This window comes from Symphalangus syndactylus, chromosome 13 (genome assembly GCF_028878055.3).
Source record: "Symphalangus syndactylus isolate Jambi chromosome 13, NHGRI_mSymSyn1-v2.1_pri, whole genome shotgun sequence".
NCBI lineage: Eukaryota > Metazoa > Chordata > Mammalia > Primates > Hylobatidae > Symphalangus > Symphalangus syndactylus.
In genome coordinates this window covers 118,112,300-118,126,049 of record NC_072435.2, presented here as the reverse complement: position 1 = coordinate 118,126,049, position 13,750 = coordinate 118,112,300, and the positions used below count along the sequence as shown (strand labels likewise).

The 13,750-nt window shown below is 43.9% G+C and overlaps 1 protein-coding gene across 7 annotated transcripts in view; it reads left to right on the top strand.

The window, feature by feature from the left end:
- CLIP1 (CAP-Gly domain containing linker protein 1) overlaps nucleotides 1-13,750 on the top strand; it is a 145,486-nt gene that overhangs the window by 49,348 nt on the left and 82,388 nt on the right. For all 7 annotated transcript variants that reach the window (XM_055236957.1, XM_055236954.1, XM_055236956.1 and 4 more), the window contains exons 4-8: nucleotides 3,262-3,386; nucleotides 6,185-6,407; nucleotides 9,857-10,054; nucleotides 10,624-10,727; nucleotides 12,389-12,449. In XM_055236957.1, the coding sequence (XP_055092932.1) occupies nucleotides 3,262-3,386; nucleotides 6,185-6,407; nucleotides 9,857-10,054; nucleotides 10,624-10,727; nucleotides 12,389-12,449 (711 nt within the window). The remainder of the gene's footprint in view (nucleotides 1-3,261; nucleotides 3,387-6,184; nucleotides 6,408-9,856; nucleotides 10,055-10,623; nucleotides 10,728-12,388; nucleotides 12,450-13,750) is intronic.

Here is a 13,750-nt window from a genome sequence, read left to right as displayed (position 1 = left end):
ACCTGACACTTTTTACAGGAATTTCTTGTCTGAATCTTCTTGTCTGTCTCCCTCAATGGCCAATGCTGTATTCTGTTTATCCTTGTTTTTCAAGGATCTAAACACTGAAGAAATATATATTGAATAAATAAATGAGAACTTAAAAATCTGAGGTTTGCTAAAGCATAAAAATAGTATCTAGGGTTTTTTTTTGCGTTTCTAGTTTAAATTAATTCTGTCTTCAGTAGTGACTTTTTACCACAGTGTTAGGAGTTATATGCTAACATTCTGAGAGTAAAGAAAATGTATTGTGCTTGTTTGTGTTTGCCATGGGAATCTATCTTTTAGGTTTTTTTTTTGTTTGTTTTTGAGACAGGGTCTCACTGTCTTGTCCAGACTGGAGTGCAGTGTCATGATCATAGCTCACTTGTAGCCCGAGTAGCTGGGATCACAGGCACATGCCACCATGCCTGGCTAATTTTTAAATTTTTATAGAGATGGGGTCTCACTGTGTTGCCTAGGCCAGTCTCAAACACCTGGCCTCAGATGATCCTCCTGCCTTGGCCTCCCAAAATGGTGGGATTACAGGCATGAGCCACTGCACCTGGCCTTGTTTTTTGTTTCAATATTGAAAATGTTTTTCTTTAATAACTTAGATATTTGTCTTAGAACATAGATTTCTTAGATATGATTTGATAATAGTGGCTTCTGTTTATTGTCAATGCATTATTTAATGCTTCTGTTTCCTGTATGTGCATGTACTAGACTTTTCTGCATTGTCTGGAACACATGAGAAATAAAACCTAGCGTTGTAAAGTCCCGTTTAAATGCGTAAACATGTTTTTTTATTTTAGAATGATTAAGTAGAAAAACATTTGATGATTTTAGGACTTCACGTGACTTTCTGTCTCCATAGAATAATTACTGATTTTTTACAGGGAAAAGAAAAATACATTTTCTGTTATGAGTGAAAAGTTCCATGTTTGATGGGAGGAAAAATATAAGAAAACTTTCTGTTCTAGGAACTAGTAATCATTCATTTCAGACAAACTTTGTGACATAATTTTTTTTCAGGATACATGTATATTACCTGTCTTTAGAGAAATAGTTGCTCATTTGTTATTTGTGATTACTTTTTACAAAGCTGATCTGAATGAAGCTTGTAGTTTGCTTGGAGAATTATTGACCATAGCCTGTTAGATGCCTCTTGGAAAAGCAATTGCATGACAGTAACTTCGACTCACCCCCCAAAGAATTTAACACATTATCTGAAGAGGTTGCATCATCTTTAACTAATGTGCTGTGTCCTGCTCACTGGATGCTGGCTGGACTGCTGCTCTGATGAATGGTGTGGTGTGGGAGGAAGGAGAAAATTGAGGCCGACTTTATTTTCTTTTGACTCAATTGCAGTAAGGCCAATTTTATATAGGTGACGATTTGTGTGTGAGTAGTAACAAGAGTACTAAAAGGTCAAATGTGTCAAGTCTAGAACTAGTACTCTTTTTTTGTTTGTTTGTTTTTTGTTTTTTGAGACAAGCTGGAGTACAGTGGCACAGTCTTGGCTCACTGTAACCTCTGCCTCCCTGGTTCAAGCAATTCTCGTGCCTCAGCCACCTGAGTAGCTGGAATTATAGGTGTGTGCCAATGCATCCAGCTAATTTTTGTATTTTTAGTAGAGACAGAGTTTCACCATGTTGGCCAAGCTGGTCTCGAACTCCTGGCCTCAAGTGATCCACCTGCCTTGGCCTCCCAAAATGTTGGGATTACAAACCTGAGCCACCGCGCCCAGCCTAGGAATGATAATTTTAATAGTTGTGAAGAAACAGAGAGCCTCACTGTGGAAAATAGCAAGAGTCAATTATTATTTTTTGAAACAGTTTCTTGTTCTGTTGCCAAGGCTGTAGTGCAGTGGTGTGATCATGGCTCACTGCAGCCTTGGGGACTCCAACGATCTTCCCACCTCAGCCTCCCAAAGTGCTGGGATTATAGGTGTGAACTTCCACACTGGGCCAATTATTTTTTGAAGTACTTTTTTTTTTTTTTTTTTTTTTGAGACAGAGTCTTGCCCTGTCGCCCAGGCTGGAGTGCAGTGGTATGATCTTGGCTCATTGCAACCTCCGCTTCCCGGGTGCAAGTCATTCTTGTGCCTCAGCCTCCCAAGTAGCTGGGACTACAGGCGTGAGCCATCACACCCAGCTGATTTTTGTATTTTTAGTAGAGACGGGGTTTTACCATGTTGGCCAGGCTGCTCTCAAACTCCCAACCTCAGGTGATCCACCCACCTTGGCCTCCCAAAGTGCTGGGAGGCGTGAGCCATCGTGCCTGGCCTATTTACTTTTTTATTTTTTTTGAGGCGGAGTCTCACTCTGTCACCCAGGCTGGAGTGCAGTGGTACAACTGCGGCTCACTGCAGCCTCAGAACCTTGGGCTCAAGCAATCCTCCCACCTCAGCTTCCTGAGTAGTGGGACCACAGGCGCACACCACTATGCCCGACTAATTTTTTTTGTTATTTGTACAGACAGGGTCTTCCTTATGTTGTCCAGGCTGGTCTCGAACTCCTGGGCTCGTGCAGTTGTCCTGCCTGGGCCTCCCAAAGTGCTGAGATTACAGGCACGAACCACTGTGCCCAGCCACAAGTTTGTTTTGAAGCAGGAGCATTTCTGTTAGAAAAATAAAGTAAGGTCCAAGAGTGGTGGCTCACACCTGTAATCCCAACACTTTGGGAAGCTGAGGTGGGCAGATCACTTGAGCCCAGGAGTTTAAGACCAGCCTGGGCAACGTGGCGAAACCCTGTCTCCACAAAAAATACAAAAAAAAAAAAAATAATAACCTGTTTGATGGTGTGCACCTGTAGTTTCAGCTACCCAGGAGGCCGAGGTGGGAAGATCCCCCTGAGCCTGGGAGGTCAAGATTGCAGTGAGCCATGATGTGCCACTGCACTGTGGCCTGGACAACAGAGTGAGACCCTGTCTCAAAAAAAAAAAAAAAAAAAGTATTTTCTAAGAAAAGGAATAATGAACTTGGTGAACAGCCTTAATGACTGCATATTAGATTGGCTGTCTCATTATTGCAACATATTAGGCATCAAATCACTCTGGTAATATAAGTCAGCCAGGTAAGTTTCTTTGCCAGACTTCCTTCAAGAGAACTCTTAGAGTCAAAGAGAAGCTAAAGCAAAGAAGTTGCTGGTGGAAATGATGGAATGTAGTACGTAGTTACTAGTAGGAACCACAAAGCTATAGAGTGGTGTTCATCTCTATTTTAACCTTCTCTTCTTCCAGGTTGGTGGCACTAAGGCTGGTGTAGTCCGGTTTCTTGGGGAGACCGACTTTGCCAAGGGGGAGTGGTGTGGCGTGGAGTTAGACGAGCCACTTGGGAAGAATGATGGCGCTGTTGCTGGAACAAGGTTTGTTTGGCGTTGTGCAACATCTTGTGTCACTCTTGTACGTGACGATGCTCAAGCCAGTCTCACCAAGCATGTATCATAACATGGAAAGGTGTGTTCGGAAGAGCGGCACTTTTATTTCCTAAGACCCATCTGCTGATTTTTTTTCCCCACACTAGAATTGGGGCTGTTCTTTTTGACTGTCTCCTTAGTAATACATGTAGTATGTCTGAGTAGATTCTGAACAAGCATTCTGTTTATTTTTCAAAATAGAAAGGAAATACTATGTTACCTGTCTGGCTTCTCTCCCTTTTGATAGGAGTTGACTTCTGAAAGAGTACTCGGGCATCTGGGGTGGGGGCGGGGGCAGAAGGTAGCCACCTTTGTTAGGGAAAAGAACTGCAAAATGTGTCTTCATATTTGAACAGACTGGCAAGCGGACCTCTTCCATCGTAAGGATAACCCCATTCTTTTTTTTTTTTTTTTTTTTTTTTTTTGAGACGGGGCCTCCGTCTGTTACCCGGGCTGGAGTGCAGTGGCGCCATCTCGGCTCACTGCATGCAACCTCCCCCTTCTGGGTTCAAGCAGTTCTCCTGCCTCAGCCTCCCAAGTAGCTGAGATTACAGGTGCGTGCCACAATGCCTGGCTAATTTTTGTATTTTTAGTAGAGACGGGGTGTTGCCCAGGCTGGTCTCAAACTCCTGGGCACAAGTGATCCGCCTGCCTTGGTCTCCCAAAGTGCTGGTATTACAGGTGTGAGCCACCACGTCCAGCCTGGATAACCCCATTCTTGCCTCCCAGACATAGGCTGGGAGTACAGTAATGCACACAGATGCAGAAGGAATTTCCCACTTTTCTTTTCAAAATGTTTTGAAGGCACAGGTGTTGTCTATGATGCATAATTAGTAGTATACAGTACATTAATGCATCACTTGATTATTATTAAAATGTGGTAGTTAACATTTTACTTATAAAACATGGACAAATTGGTTATAAGCAAATTAATTATAGAGAAAAGGGCTTTATCTACCAGATACAGTAATTATGACTCATGGAGATAAAGATCTCTTGGAACTGCAATGATTATGAAGCCATCTTTTCTTAACATTAAAACATTGTAATCCTTTAGAGTCATAACGTTGCCCATGTCAGTCCGAAAATAGACATTACTAGTTCATATTTCTCCATGTTTACTTTTTTTTTTTCCTCCAATGCCATTTTCTTTTTTCTGGGCCTTCTCAATGCTATACTTGCAGAGTACTTTATCTTGTTTTTTCATATGTTTATGGAAACAAACATTAAAAATTTTCAATGAACCATTTTTTTTTTTTTTTTCAGACGGAGTCTCGCTCTGTCGCCAGGCTGGAGTGCAGTGGTGCAATCTTGGCTCACTGCAACCTCTGACTCTCAGGTTCAAGCGATTCTCCTGCCTCAGCCTCCTGAGTAGCTGGGATTACAGACACGCACCACCACGCCCAGCTAATTTTTGTATTTTTAGTAGAGACTGGGTTTCACCATGTTGGACAGGATGGTCTCGATCTCCTGACCTCGTGATCCGCCCACCTCGGCCTCCCAAAGTGCTGGGATTACAGGCGTGAGCCACCGTGCCTGGCCTCTTTTTTTTTTAACTAGATTTTTCCTGTATGTTAGCCATTTTGTATTTATATTTCTCTACAGTTGATTAAGTACGGGTAGATTTTTTTTTAATTAAAAAATACATATATTTTTTGGCGGGGCATAGTGGCTCATACCTGTAATCCCAGCACTTTGGGAGTCCAGGGTGGGCAGATCACAAGATCAGGAGTTCAAGACCATCCTGGCCAACATATTGAAACTCTGTCTCTACTAAAAATACAAGAATTAGCCGGGCAGGGTGGTGTGTGCCTGTAGTCCCAGCTACTCGGGAGGCTGAGGCAGGAGAATCGCTTGAACTGGGGAGGTGGAGGTTGTGGTGAGCTGAGATTGCGCCGCTGCACTCCAGCCTAGGCAACAGAGTGAGACTCTGTCTCAAAAAAAAAAAAAAAAAAAAAAACAAACATATATATATATTATATATATACATTTTACTTATTTCAATAGGTTTTTGGGGAACAGATGGTGTTTGGTTATATGAATAACTTCTTTAGTAGTGATATCTGAGATTTTGGTGCGCCCATCACTTGAGTTTTTTGTTTGTTTTGAGACAGAGTCCACCCTGTCACCCAGGCTGGACTACAGTGGTGCAATCTCGGGTTACTTCAGCCTTGACCTCCTGGGCTCAAGAGATCCTCCTGCACCACCATGCCTGGCTAGTTTTTATATTTTTTGTAGAGACAGGGTCTGTCCGTATTGCCCTGGCTGGTCTTGAACTCCTGGGCTCAAGTGATCTGCTGCCTCGGCCTCCCAAAGTGCTGGACAGGCGTGAGCCACCACGTCCAACTCTTCATGTTTACTTGAATGGATCTGCCAAAGTTAGGTGCCTGTTTGATTTCCTTTCCCTTTGTTTGGCATGGTTTATTAAATGGGCTTGCTCTATTGCTAAACTCCTCTGCTGTACATTTATCAGGTTGTGAAAATATTTATTTCCTTTATGTAGAATCTCAGCAACAGGTGAACAGTCCTGACTCTGTGTATCATATTGTCACCAGTGTGTGTTCTAAACCATCACTGAGGTTGTTAGCCTACATACATGTGACTGCTACATGCTGGTGTATAACCCCAGCTTAGCGGTAGAATTTCCAGGAATCTAACCTTAAGTTAGGAGTTGGGAGAGCCTTTTGGTTATAGTTATTATTTCTTGTGATTAAGTTGTTTTTTGTTATTGTTCTTATTCTCTAAAGGTATTTTCAGTGTCAACCCAAATACGGCTTGTTTGCTCCTGTCCACAAAGTTACCAAGATTGGCTTCCCTTCCACTACACCAGCCAAAGCCAAGGCCAACGCAGTGAGGCGAGTGATGGCGACCACATCCGCCAGCCTGAAGCGCAGCCCTTCTGCCTCTTCCCTCAGCTCCATGAGCTCAGTGGCCTCGTCTGTGAGCAGCAGGCCCAGTCGAACAGGACTAGTAAGCCCCCTTTCTCACTACCTGCCTCCACTTCCCAGGCATGACTAAAGCCCGTGGTCAGTGCCCCTGCTTTGCTGCTTTGCTTGTCCTTGTGCTGAATGTTGCTTGCAGCTTTTGCTGTGAAAGTCTTTGCAAGTAAGTTTTGAAAAATGTAACTCTGGCAAGAATGCATTTTTTCAAATCAGAAAGTGCTTTTATAGTCCCTTTCAGATTCTTAAAAGCTTAAAAATGCATGTGTTCTTGGTGAATCTGTATAACTACTGCTTAGTCTAACACAGGGGTCAAATTATTTTCTATGAAATTATTTTAGGACAAAATGATAGGAACATTGGAGAGATCCTTTTCTTCAAGTCCATAGATCTGTCTCTCCCTCTCTCTCTTTTTTTAATTTTTTCTTTTGAGTCAGGGTCTCACTCTGTCACCCAGCCTCAACGTCCCAGGCTCAAGCAATCCTGCTGCCTCAGCCTCCCCAGTAGTTGGGACTACTGGTGCACACCACCACACCTGGTTAATTTAATTTTTTTTTTTTTTTTTTTTTTTTGTAGAGAGAGGGACCCACTGTGTTGCCCAGGCTGGTCTTGAATTCTTAGGCTCAAGTGATCCTCTTGCCCTGGACTTCCAAAGTGTTGGGATTTACAGGCATGAGCCACTGCTCCTAGCCTGTCTTTCTCTTTGACTTCAAATAATTTTAGGAACTGAAGTGTTTTGAGAAAAGGTGTGTTAATAGGATTTTAATGTTAATACAACCTAACCTACTGGAAGCAGTTAGTGTGTGAAGTGTCCCTGACTTGAGCCAGAGGACACTAAAGGGAACTTTTGGAGCTGGAAGAGGATACTAGGAAAGCCTGTTTTGATTACTCTCTTCTTTCATCTTCTTCTCCTGGTCCCTTTCCCTCTCTCCCTCTTTTTCCTGTTTAGAGCAGTAAAAATAGAATCACTAGCATGGGCAATGATGGGCAAATACCTCATTCTGTTTATTAAGGTGTTACTTTATTAGGGTCAAAGCCCTGCCCATAAGTTTATTACCTAAAAGTGGGGCAAATACTGTTTAGGTTAGAAATGGTGGCATCAGACTGTCCTCAGACTGAGTTCAGGTCTCCACTGGGTGGTGGGGAACCGCAGACCAGGAGCTAGGATGTTGCGTTGTGCTGTGGGGAGGAGGTGGTTAGCCCCGGATCTCACGGTGGTGCCTGTTCTTCCATTGTCGTCGGGCAGAGAAGGGACAGGTGCTGAAATCTTCACATGGGGCTGTGCTCCTCTGCCAGCCATCTAGGCTTTCTTCCTCTGTGTTCAGGTAGAATAAGTACTGCTCAGAGCATTTCCATTTGCACATGAATAGAAAGCCTGCATCTTCAACAGAAAAATTACTTTTATGAGAAAAGCATGACAAGAACAATGAAATGGAAAAGAGCTCCCAACCCCTGTGTTCAGACAGAGCTTTGTTTAATGTGGGTCAGAAACTCTGATAGGGACAGCTTGCCTCCTTTGCTATTCTAGGAACAATTCCATGGGAGGGTCTATTCTGGATTAGGAATTCTTTCTTGAGTAATTTTTATTACCTTTTAATTGTGTCCATTTCTTTGGGAAATAGCAAGCTCTCCCTGCTCCCGACAATCTCTCCTCTTACTTTTTGGACCAGTTCTCGTACCTCTTAGCTCACCTCATTCAGTGAAAATTGACAAAAGAGACATGAGTTTCTGTACCTGTGAGACAGCTTATTTTTGTGTCTTTATGGTTTCTAAGCCAAAAATCACCATAAAATAGTATGTCAAAGATACAGAGGAATTGAAAGTGTCATTTCAATTATTTTGCTCAGAAATGTATTTCTGTTTTAGAAAAACAAAAATTGAAAAAAATTTAATTCATTCTTTGTTTTTATTTTTATTTTTTATTTTTTTGAGATGGAGTCTTGCTGTTGCCCAGGTTAGAGTGCAGTGGCGCGATCTCAGCGCACTGCAACCTCTGTCTCTCGGGTTCAAGTGATTTTTCTGCCTCAGCCTCCCAAGTAGCTGGGATTATAGGCACACGCCACCATGCCCGGGTAATTTTTGTATTTTTAGTAGAGACGAGGTTTCACCATGTTGGCCAGGCCAGTCTCGAACACCTGACCTCAGGTGATCTGCCCGCCTCTGCTTCCCAAAGTGAGGCGTGAGCCAGCATGCCTGGCCAATTAATTCTTTAATAACCGCAATGACTTAGTGTTACTGTGTGCACTGCTTGTTGGGCTCTACACATCTAGTCAAGCCTTGGAATCTGATTTCTCATCGCCAACCTCATTTCCTGTGCATGTTGATTTTTGCATCGTGCTTTCATTTTCGTCATGGGAATAGCCAAAACCCAGCTTTGAAAGTACATGATGTTATTGAAAGGAGTGTAGGACAATCTAATGATGAGACTGAATTGCCTCGAACTAGTAGTTTGCAGAGAGTCCAGCAGATGTCGCTGTGTTTCTCTTGAAATTTTAAAACATCCTACAGTGCACTGGTGAGTTTGCTCAGCACCCTGGGGCATCTCTGCACATGGTTTCGGAACCACACATTTAATGTATTCGGGAAGAAATATTAGCAAGAGAAGGTATAATTTAGCTATATAATGAAATTGGAAGGTCAAGGTCAAATGGTTAAAAAAGACAACGGGAGTTTCTTCCTGGTATGTTTAAGTAATTTCAAGAACAAAAGTTTGATTCTTTTTAGTTCTCAAGTTGCCAAGTTATTAACTGAGGAAAGATCCTCGCTGTAAGTCTGCATCCTGCGCATCTTGCAGCAAGGGCCTAGGGAAACCGATGAAGAGAAGAGCTTTCAGGCGACAGCTGCAGCTCTGACTGCAGAAGATGAAGTCAAGGCTGACTTGATCTGGAGCCAGCAGTGGCTGAGCAGATGGCCTTTGGCACGGTGGCTCACACCTGTAACCTTAGCACTTTAGAGTTTGAGAACAGCCTGGCGAACATGGCAAAACCCCGTCTCTACTAAAAATACAAAAATTAGCTGGGCGGTAGTGGCGCGCGCCTGTGATCCCAGCTGCTTGGGAGGCTGAGGCAGGAGAATCACTTGAACCCAGGAGGTGGAGGTTGCAGTGAGCTGAGATCACACCATTGCACTCCAGCTAATTTTTGTATTTTTAGTAGAGATGGGGTCTCACCATCTTGGCCAGGTCTCAAACTCCTGGCCTCAAGTGATCCACCCGCCTTGGCCTCCTGGAGTGCTAGGATTACAGGCATGAGCCACCGCATCTGGCTGATCTCTTTACGTTGATGTCTTCTTTGTGAGATTTATAGACAGAAGGCACACACTGTCTTGTGTTTTTGAGGAAGCCTTTCCTAATCCTGGCCAGCCTGCCAGCTGGAGCAGCGCCCTTGCTTTGCCGAGCAGATGCCCTCCATGCATGCATCGCGCCTCCCTCGCTTTTCTGACAGCATCATCGCCCTTCACTTCTCTAACTTTCCTTTACAGTTGACTGAAACCTCCTCCCGTTACGCCAGGAAGATCTCCGGTACCACTGCCCTCCAGGAGGCCCTGAAGGAGAAGCAGCAGCACATTGAGCAGCTGCTGGCGGAACGGGATCTGGAGAGGGCGGAGGTGGCCAAGGCCACGAGCCACGTGGGGGAGATAGAGCAGGAGCTAGCTCTGGCCCGGGACGGACATGACCAGGTGAAGTCTGGACCTTGTTGTGGAGATGGTGATGGTTTCTAAAGCCACTGAGGAGCCAAGAAGCATGCCCGGTGCTTGGCACCGAGGAGCTGGACTTGAGAGCACTGGAAATGGGTGTACATTTCTTTGCTGTGCTTGTTTGAAAGCTACAATCTGGGGTGCCAGTTTCCATGGTCACAGAGATGAAGTTTTGTTCTTGATTCGACCTTAGTGTCTGGTCTTTGTGCCCAGGTCTTTTGGCCTATGTGTGTTAGGCCAGCTTGGTTATTAGGGCCTTACCAATGATTATAGCTGCTGTTTGTGGATTACTCTTAATATGTGCTTCAGCTTCAAAAACGATGAGAGGTGTTTTAACATTGTTCTTTATCGCTTTAATGGTGTAGTTTTTCATCATCTATCTTCCAGGAAAGCTGTCGAGAATAACCTATTAAAATAGAGAAAGCATTTTAACATAAGGTTTTAGAGTAACGCCCATCCACCATGGTGACCCACAGCTCTTTGGGGAAGTATCACTGGGTCTGTATCTGAGTCAGAAATAGTCCATTTACTGACATTCTTGCCTTCCCCAGCATGTTCTGGAATTGGAAGCCAAAATGGACCAGCTGCGAACAATGGTGGAAGCTGCTGACAGGGAGAAGGTGGAGCTTCTCAACCAGCTTGAAGAGGAGAAAAGGTGACCCAAGACTGTTTCCTGGTGCAAGTGTGGCCTTTCCCTCCCTTTTTTTTTTTTTGTTTTTGAGACAGAGTCTAGCTCTGTTGCCCAGGCTGCAGTGCAGTGGTGCAATCTCAGCTCACTACAACCTCTGCCTCCCAGGTTCAATTGATTCTCCTGCCTCAGCCTCCTGAGTAGCTGGGACCACAGGCACGCGCCACCATGCCTGGCTAATTTTTTGTATTTTAGTACAGACGGAGTTTCACCATGTTGCCTAGGCTGGTCTCGAACTCCTGAGCTCAGGTGATCCATCCGCCTCAGCCTCCCAAAGTGCTGGGATTACAGGCGTGAGCCACCGCGCCCAACAGCCTTTTCATTTTAAATGACCTTAGAAGAAAATTTCCTATTAATAATCATGTTGGTATCAACCCTTAGAAACAAAGGAATGACTGTGTGTCCAGCAGAAAGTGAACTCTGCCATGCTGTGTGAAGAGGGTCTGCTTTGATTCGACTTTTTTCAATAAGTTTGGAATCATTTAGACATGGCCTGATTGGGTGCAGTGACTCACGCCTATAATCCCAGCACTTTGGGAGGCCGAGGCGGGTGGATCACTTGAGGTCAGAAGTTCGAGACCAACGTGACCAACATGGTGAAACCCCGTATCTACTAAAAATAAAAAAATTAGCCAGGCTTGTTGGCGGGTGCCTGTAATCCCAGCTACTTGGGAGGCTGAGGCAGGAGAATCTCTTGAACCTGGGTGCCAGAGGTTGCAGTGAGCTGAGATCACACCACTGCACTCCAGTCTGGGCGACAGAGCAAGACTCCCATCTCAAAAAAAAAACAACGACATTCTTGTCTTTTGAGACAGGGTCTCACTGTGTCGCTCAGGCTGGAGTGCACTGGTGTGATCGTGGCTCACTGCAGCTTTGACATCCGGAGCTCGAGTGATCCTCCTACCCCAGCTTCCCAAATAGCTAGGACACAGGCACGTGCCACCATGCCTGGCTAATTTTTGTAGAGATGGGGTTTTGCCATATTGCCCAGGCTGGTCTCAAACTGAGCTCAAGCAGTCTGCCCACCTTAGCTTCTCAAAATGCTGGGATTACAGGTGGCTTGTTTTATTTTTTTCTTTTTGAGACAAGGTCTCACTCAGTTGTCCAGCCTGGAGTGCAGTGATATGATCATAACTCACTGCAGCCTTGACTGCCTGGGCTCAAGCAATCCTCCCACCTCAGCTTCCCAAGTAGTTGAGATCACGGGTACACGCTGCCACACCTGGCTAATTTCTTAATTTTTTGGTAGAGATGAGGCCTCGTCATGTTGCTCAGGCTGCTCTTAAACTCCTGGCCTTAAGCCATTCTCCCACCTTGCCCTCCCGAAGTGCAAAGATGCATTTTTAAACTTGCTATGTCTCTAAGGCATTTCTTGCTGCTGTCTGCTTGAGTTCACCAGGGTAGTGATTATAGATTTTTTTTTTTTTTTAAATATAAGGACTAGGTCTCACTATGTTGCCCCAGCTGGTCTCAAACTCCTGGCCTCAAGCGATCCTCCTGCCTCCACCTTCCAAATTGCTGGGATTATAGGAGTGACTTACCATGTCCAACGTGATTTTTTTATTTTTTTTTTAAAGGCTGTGTGTTACTTAGTTTCTTAAGTGTTTTGTTTGGGTTTTATTCCACAGGAAGGTTGAAGACCTTCAGTTCCGGGTTGAAGAAGAATCAATTACCAAAGGTGATCTTGAGGTAAAACCCCTCCAGCTCTCTTAAAGCTTTTATGGGTATCAGTATTCAGAACATGGGCGAATAATGTACCAATTGAAATGAGCGGCCAGAACAGTCAGCTGAGGAAGTGGCAGGGGAAACCCTGGCCTCTCTGGCCACATTGGGTTCTGGGGGTGGCTTTGTGGTGATGGTGCCAGTCCTTGAGCCTGTGATTGTGTGTCCCACTTCCTGTGCATAGTGGAACTTGCACTACTTCTTTCTCATGCTTCAAAATTCAAAACCATGAATTGGATTTCATCAAGTCATAAATCTGGCAGTGTGTCCTCAATTTAAAGCAGTCCTAAGTGAGACATACTGGTGTTCGTCTGATGATTAGAAAAGGCATTTTAGATTTTGTCATAGTAGTCCATAACAGGCCGGGTGCAGTGGCTCATGCCTGTAATCCCAGCACTTTGGGAGGCCGAAGTGGGTGGATCACCTGAGGTCAGGAGTTCGAAACCAGCCTGGCTAACATGGTGAAACCCCGTCTCTACTAAAAATACAAAATTAGCCGGGCGTGGTAGCAGGTGCCTGTAATCCCAGCTACTTGGGAGGCTGAGGCAGGAGAATCGCTTGAACCCGGGAGGTGGAGGTTGCAGTGAGCTGAGATCGTGCCACTGCACTCCAGCTTGGGGGATGGGTCGAGACTTTGTCTCAAAAAAAAAAAAAAAAGTCCATAACAAAGTTTTTTGCTTTATTGCAGCTTTGCTTTCCAGTTGAGCAAGATAAATCCTTTTATAACCCTATAAAAGGAATATGTTGTAATTGTTGATTCTTTTAAAAAAGTAATTAGCAAAAACTAAGAACACTTTATATTTCAGCTTCTTTTACTTTCATGGCATTTGTAGAATTCATGGATTTTCCTTTAGTGTTAGGTTTCTCATCCCTTTTTAACAATTTATTCATATTAGTTTTTAAATTAGACACCAGAATTAAATGGTTTTGATGGTTTCAAGCCATTGCTAGATATATGACAAATGTAAATCATTCAGTTTTTCAAATTTCCCAGATTTGTAGTTCTTTAATCTACAATATTTTAGTAAAAATTGCACTTAACTGTGCATTTCCCAAATATGCAGTTTTGCTACAATTTTAGAGTCTGTTGGCTGCCCACACCATGCTTAAATTTGAGGGGCCCTTCCAAACAGCAACTCTGATTTCTTTGGAAATAAATGTATCTTTACAGTTAACAAAGAGCAAGGGGGGCATTTTCTGCGTTCTAGTTTTATGAGGCCCAGAATTTAATGGTTCATTAACAATTTAATAGATATCTTCTTCACTCA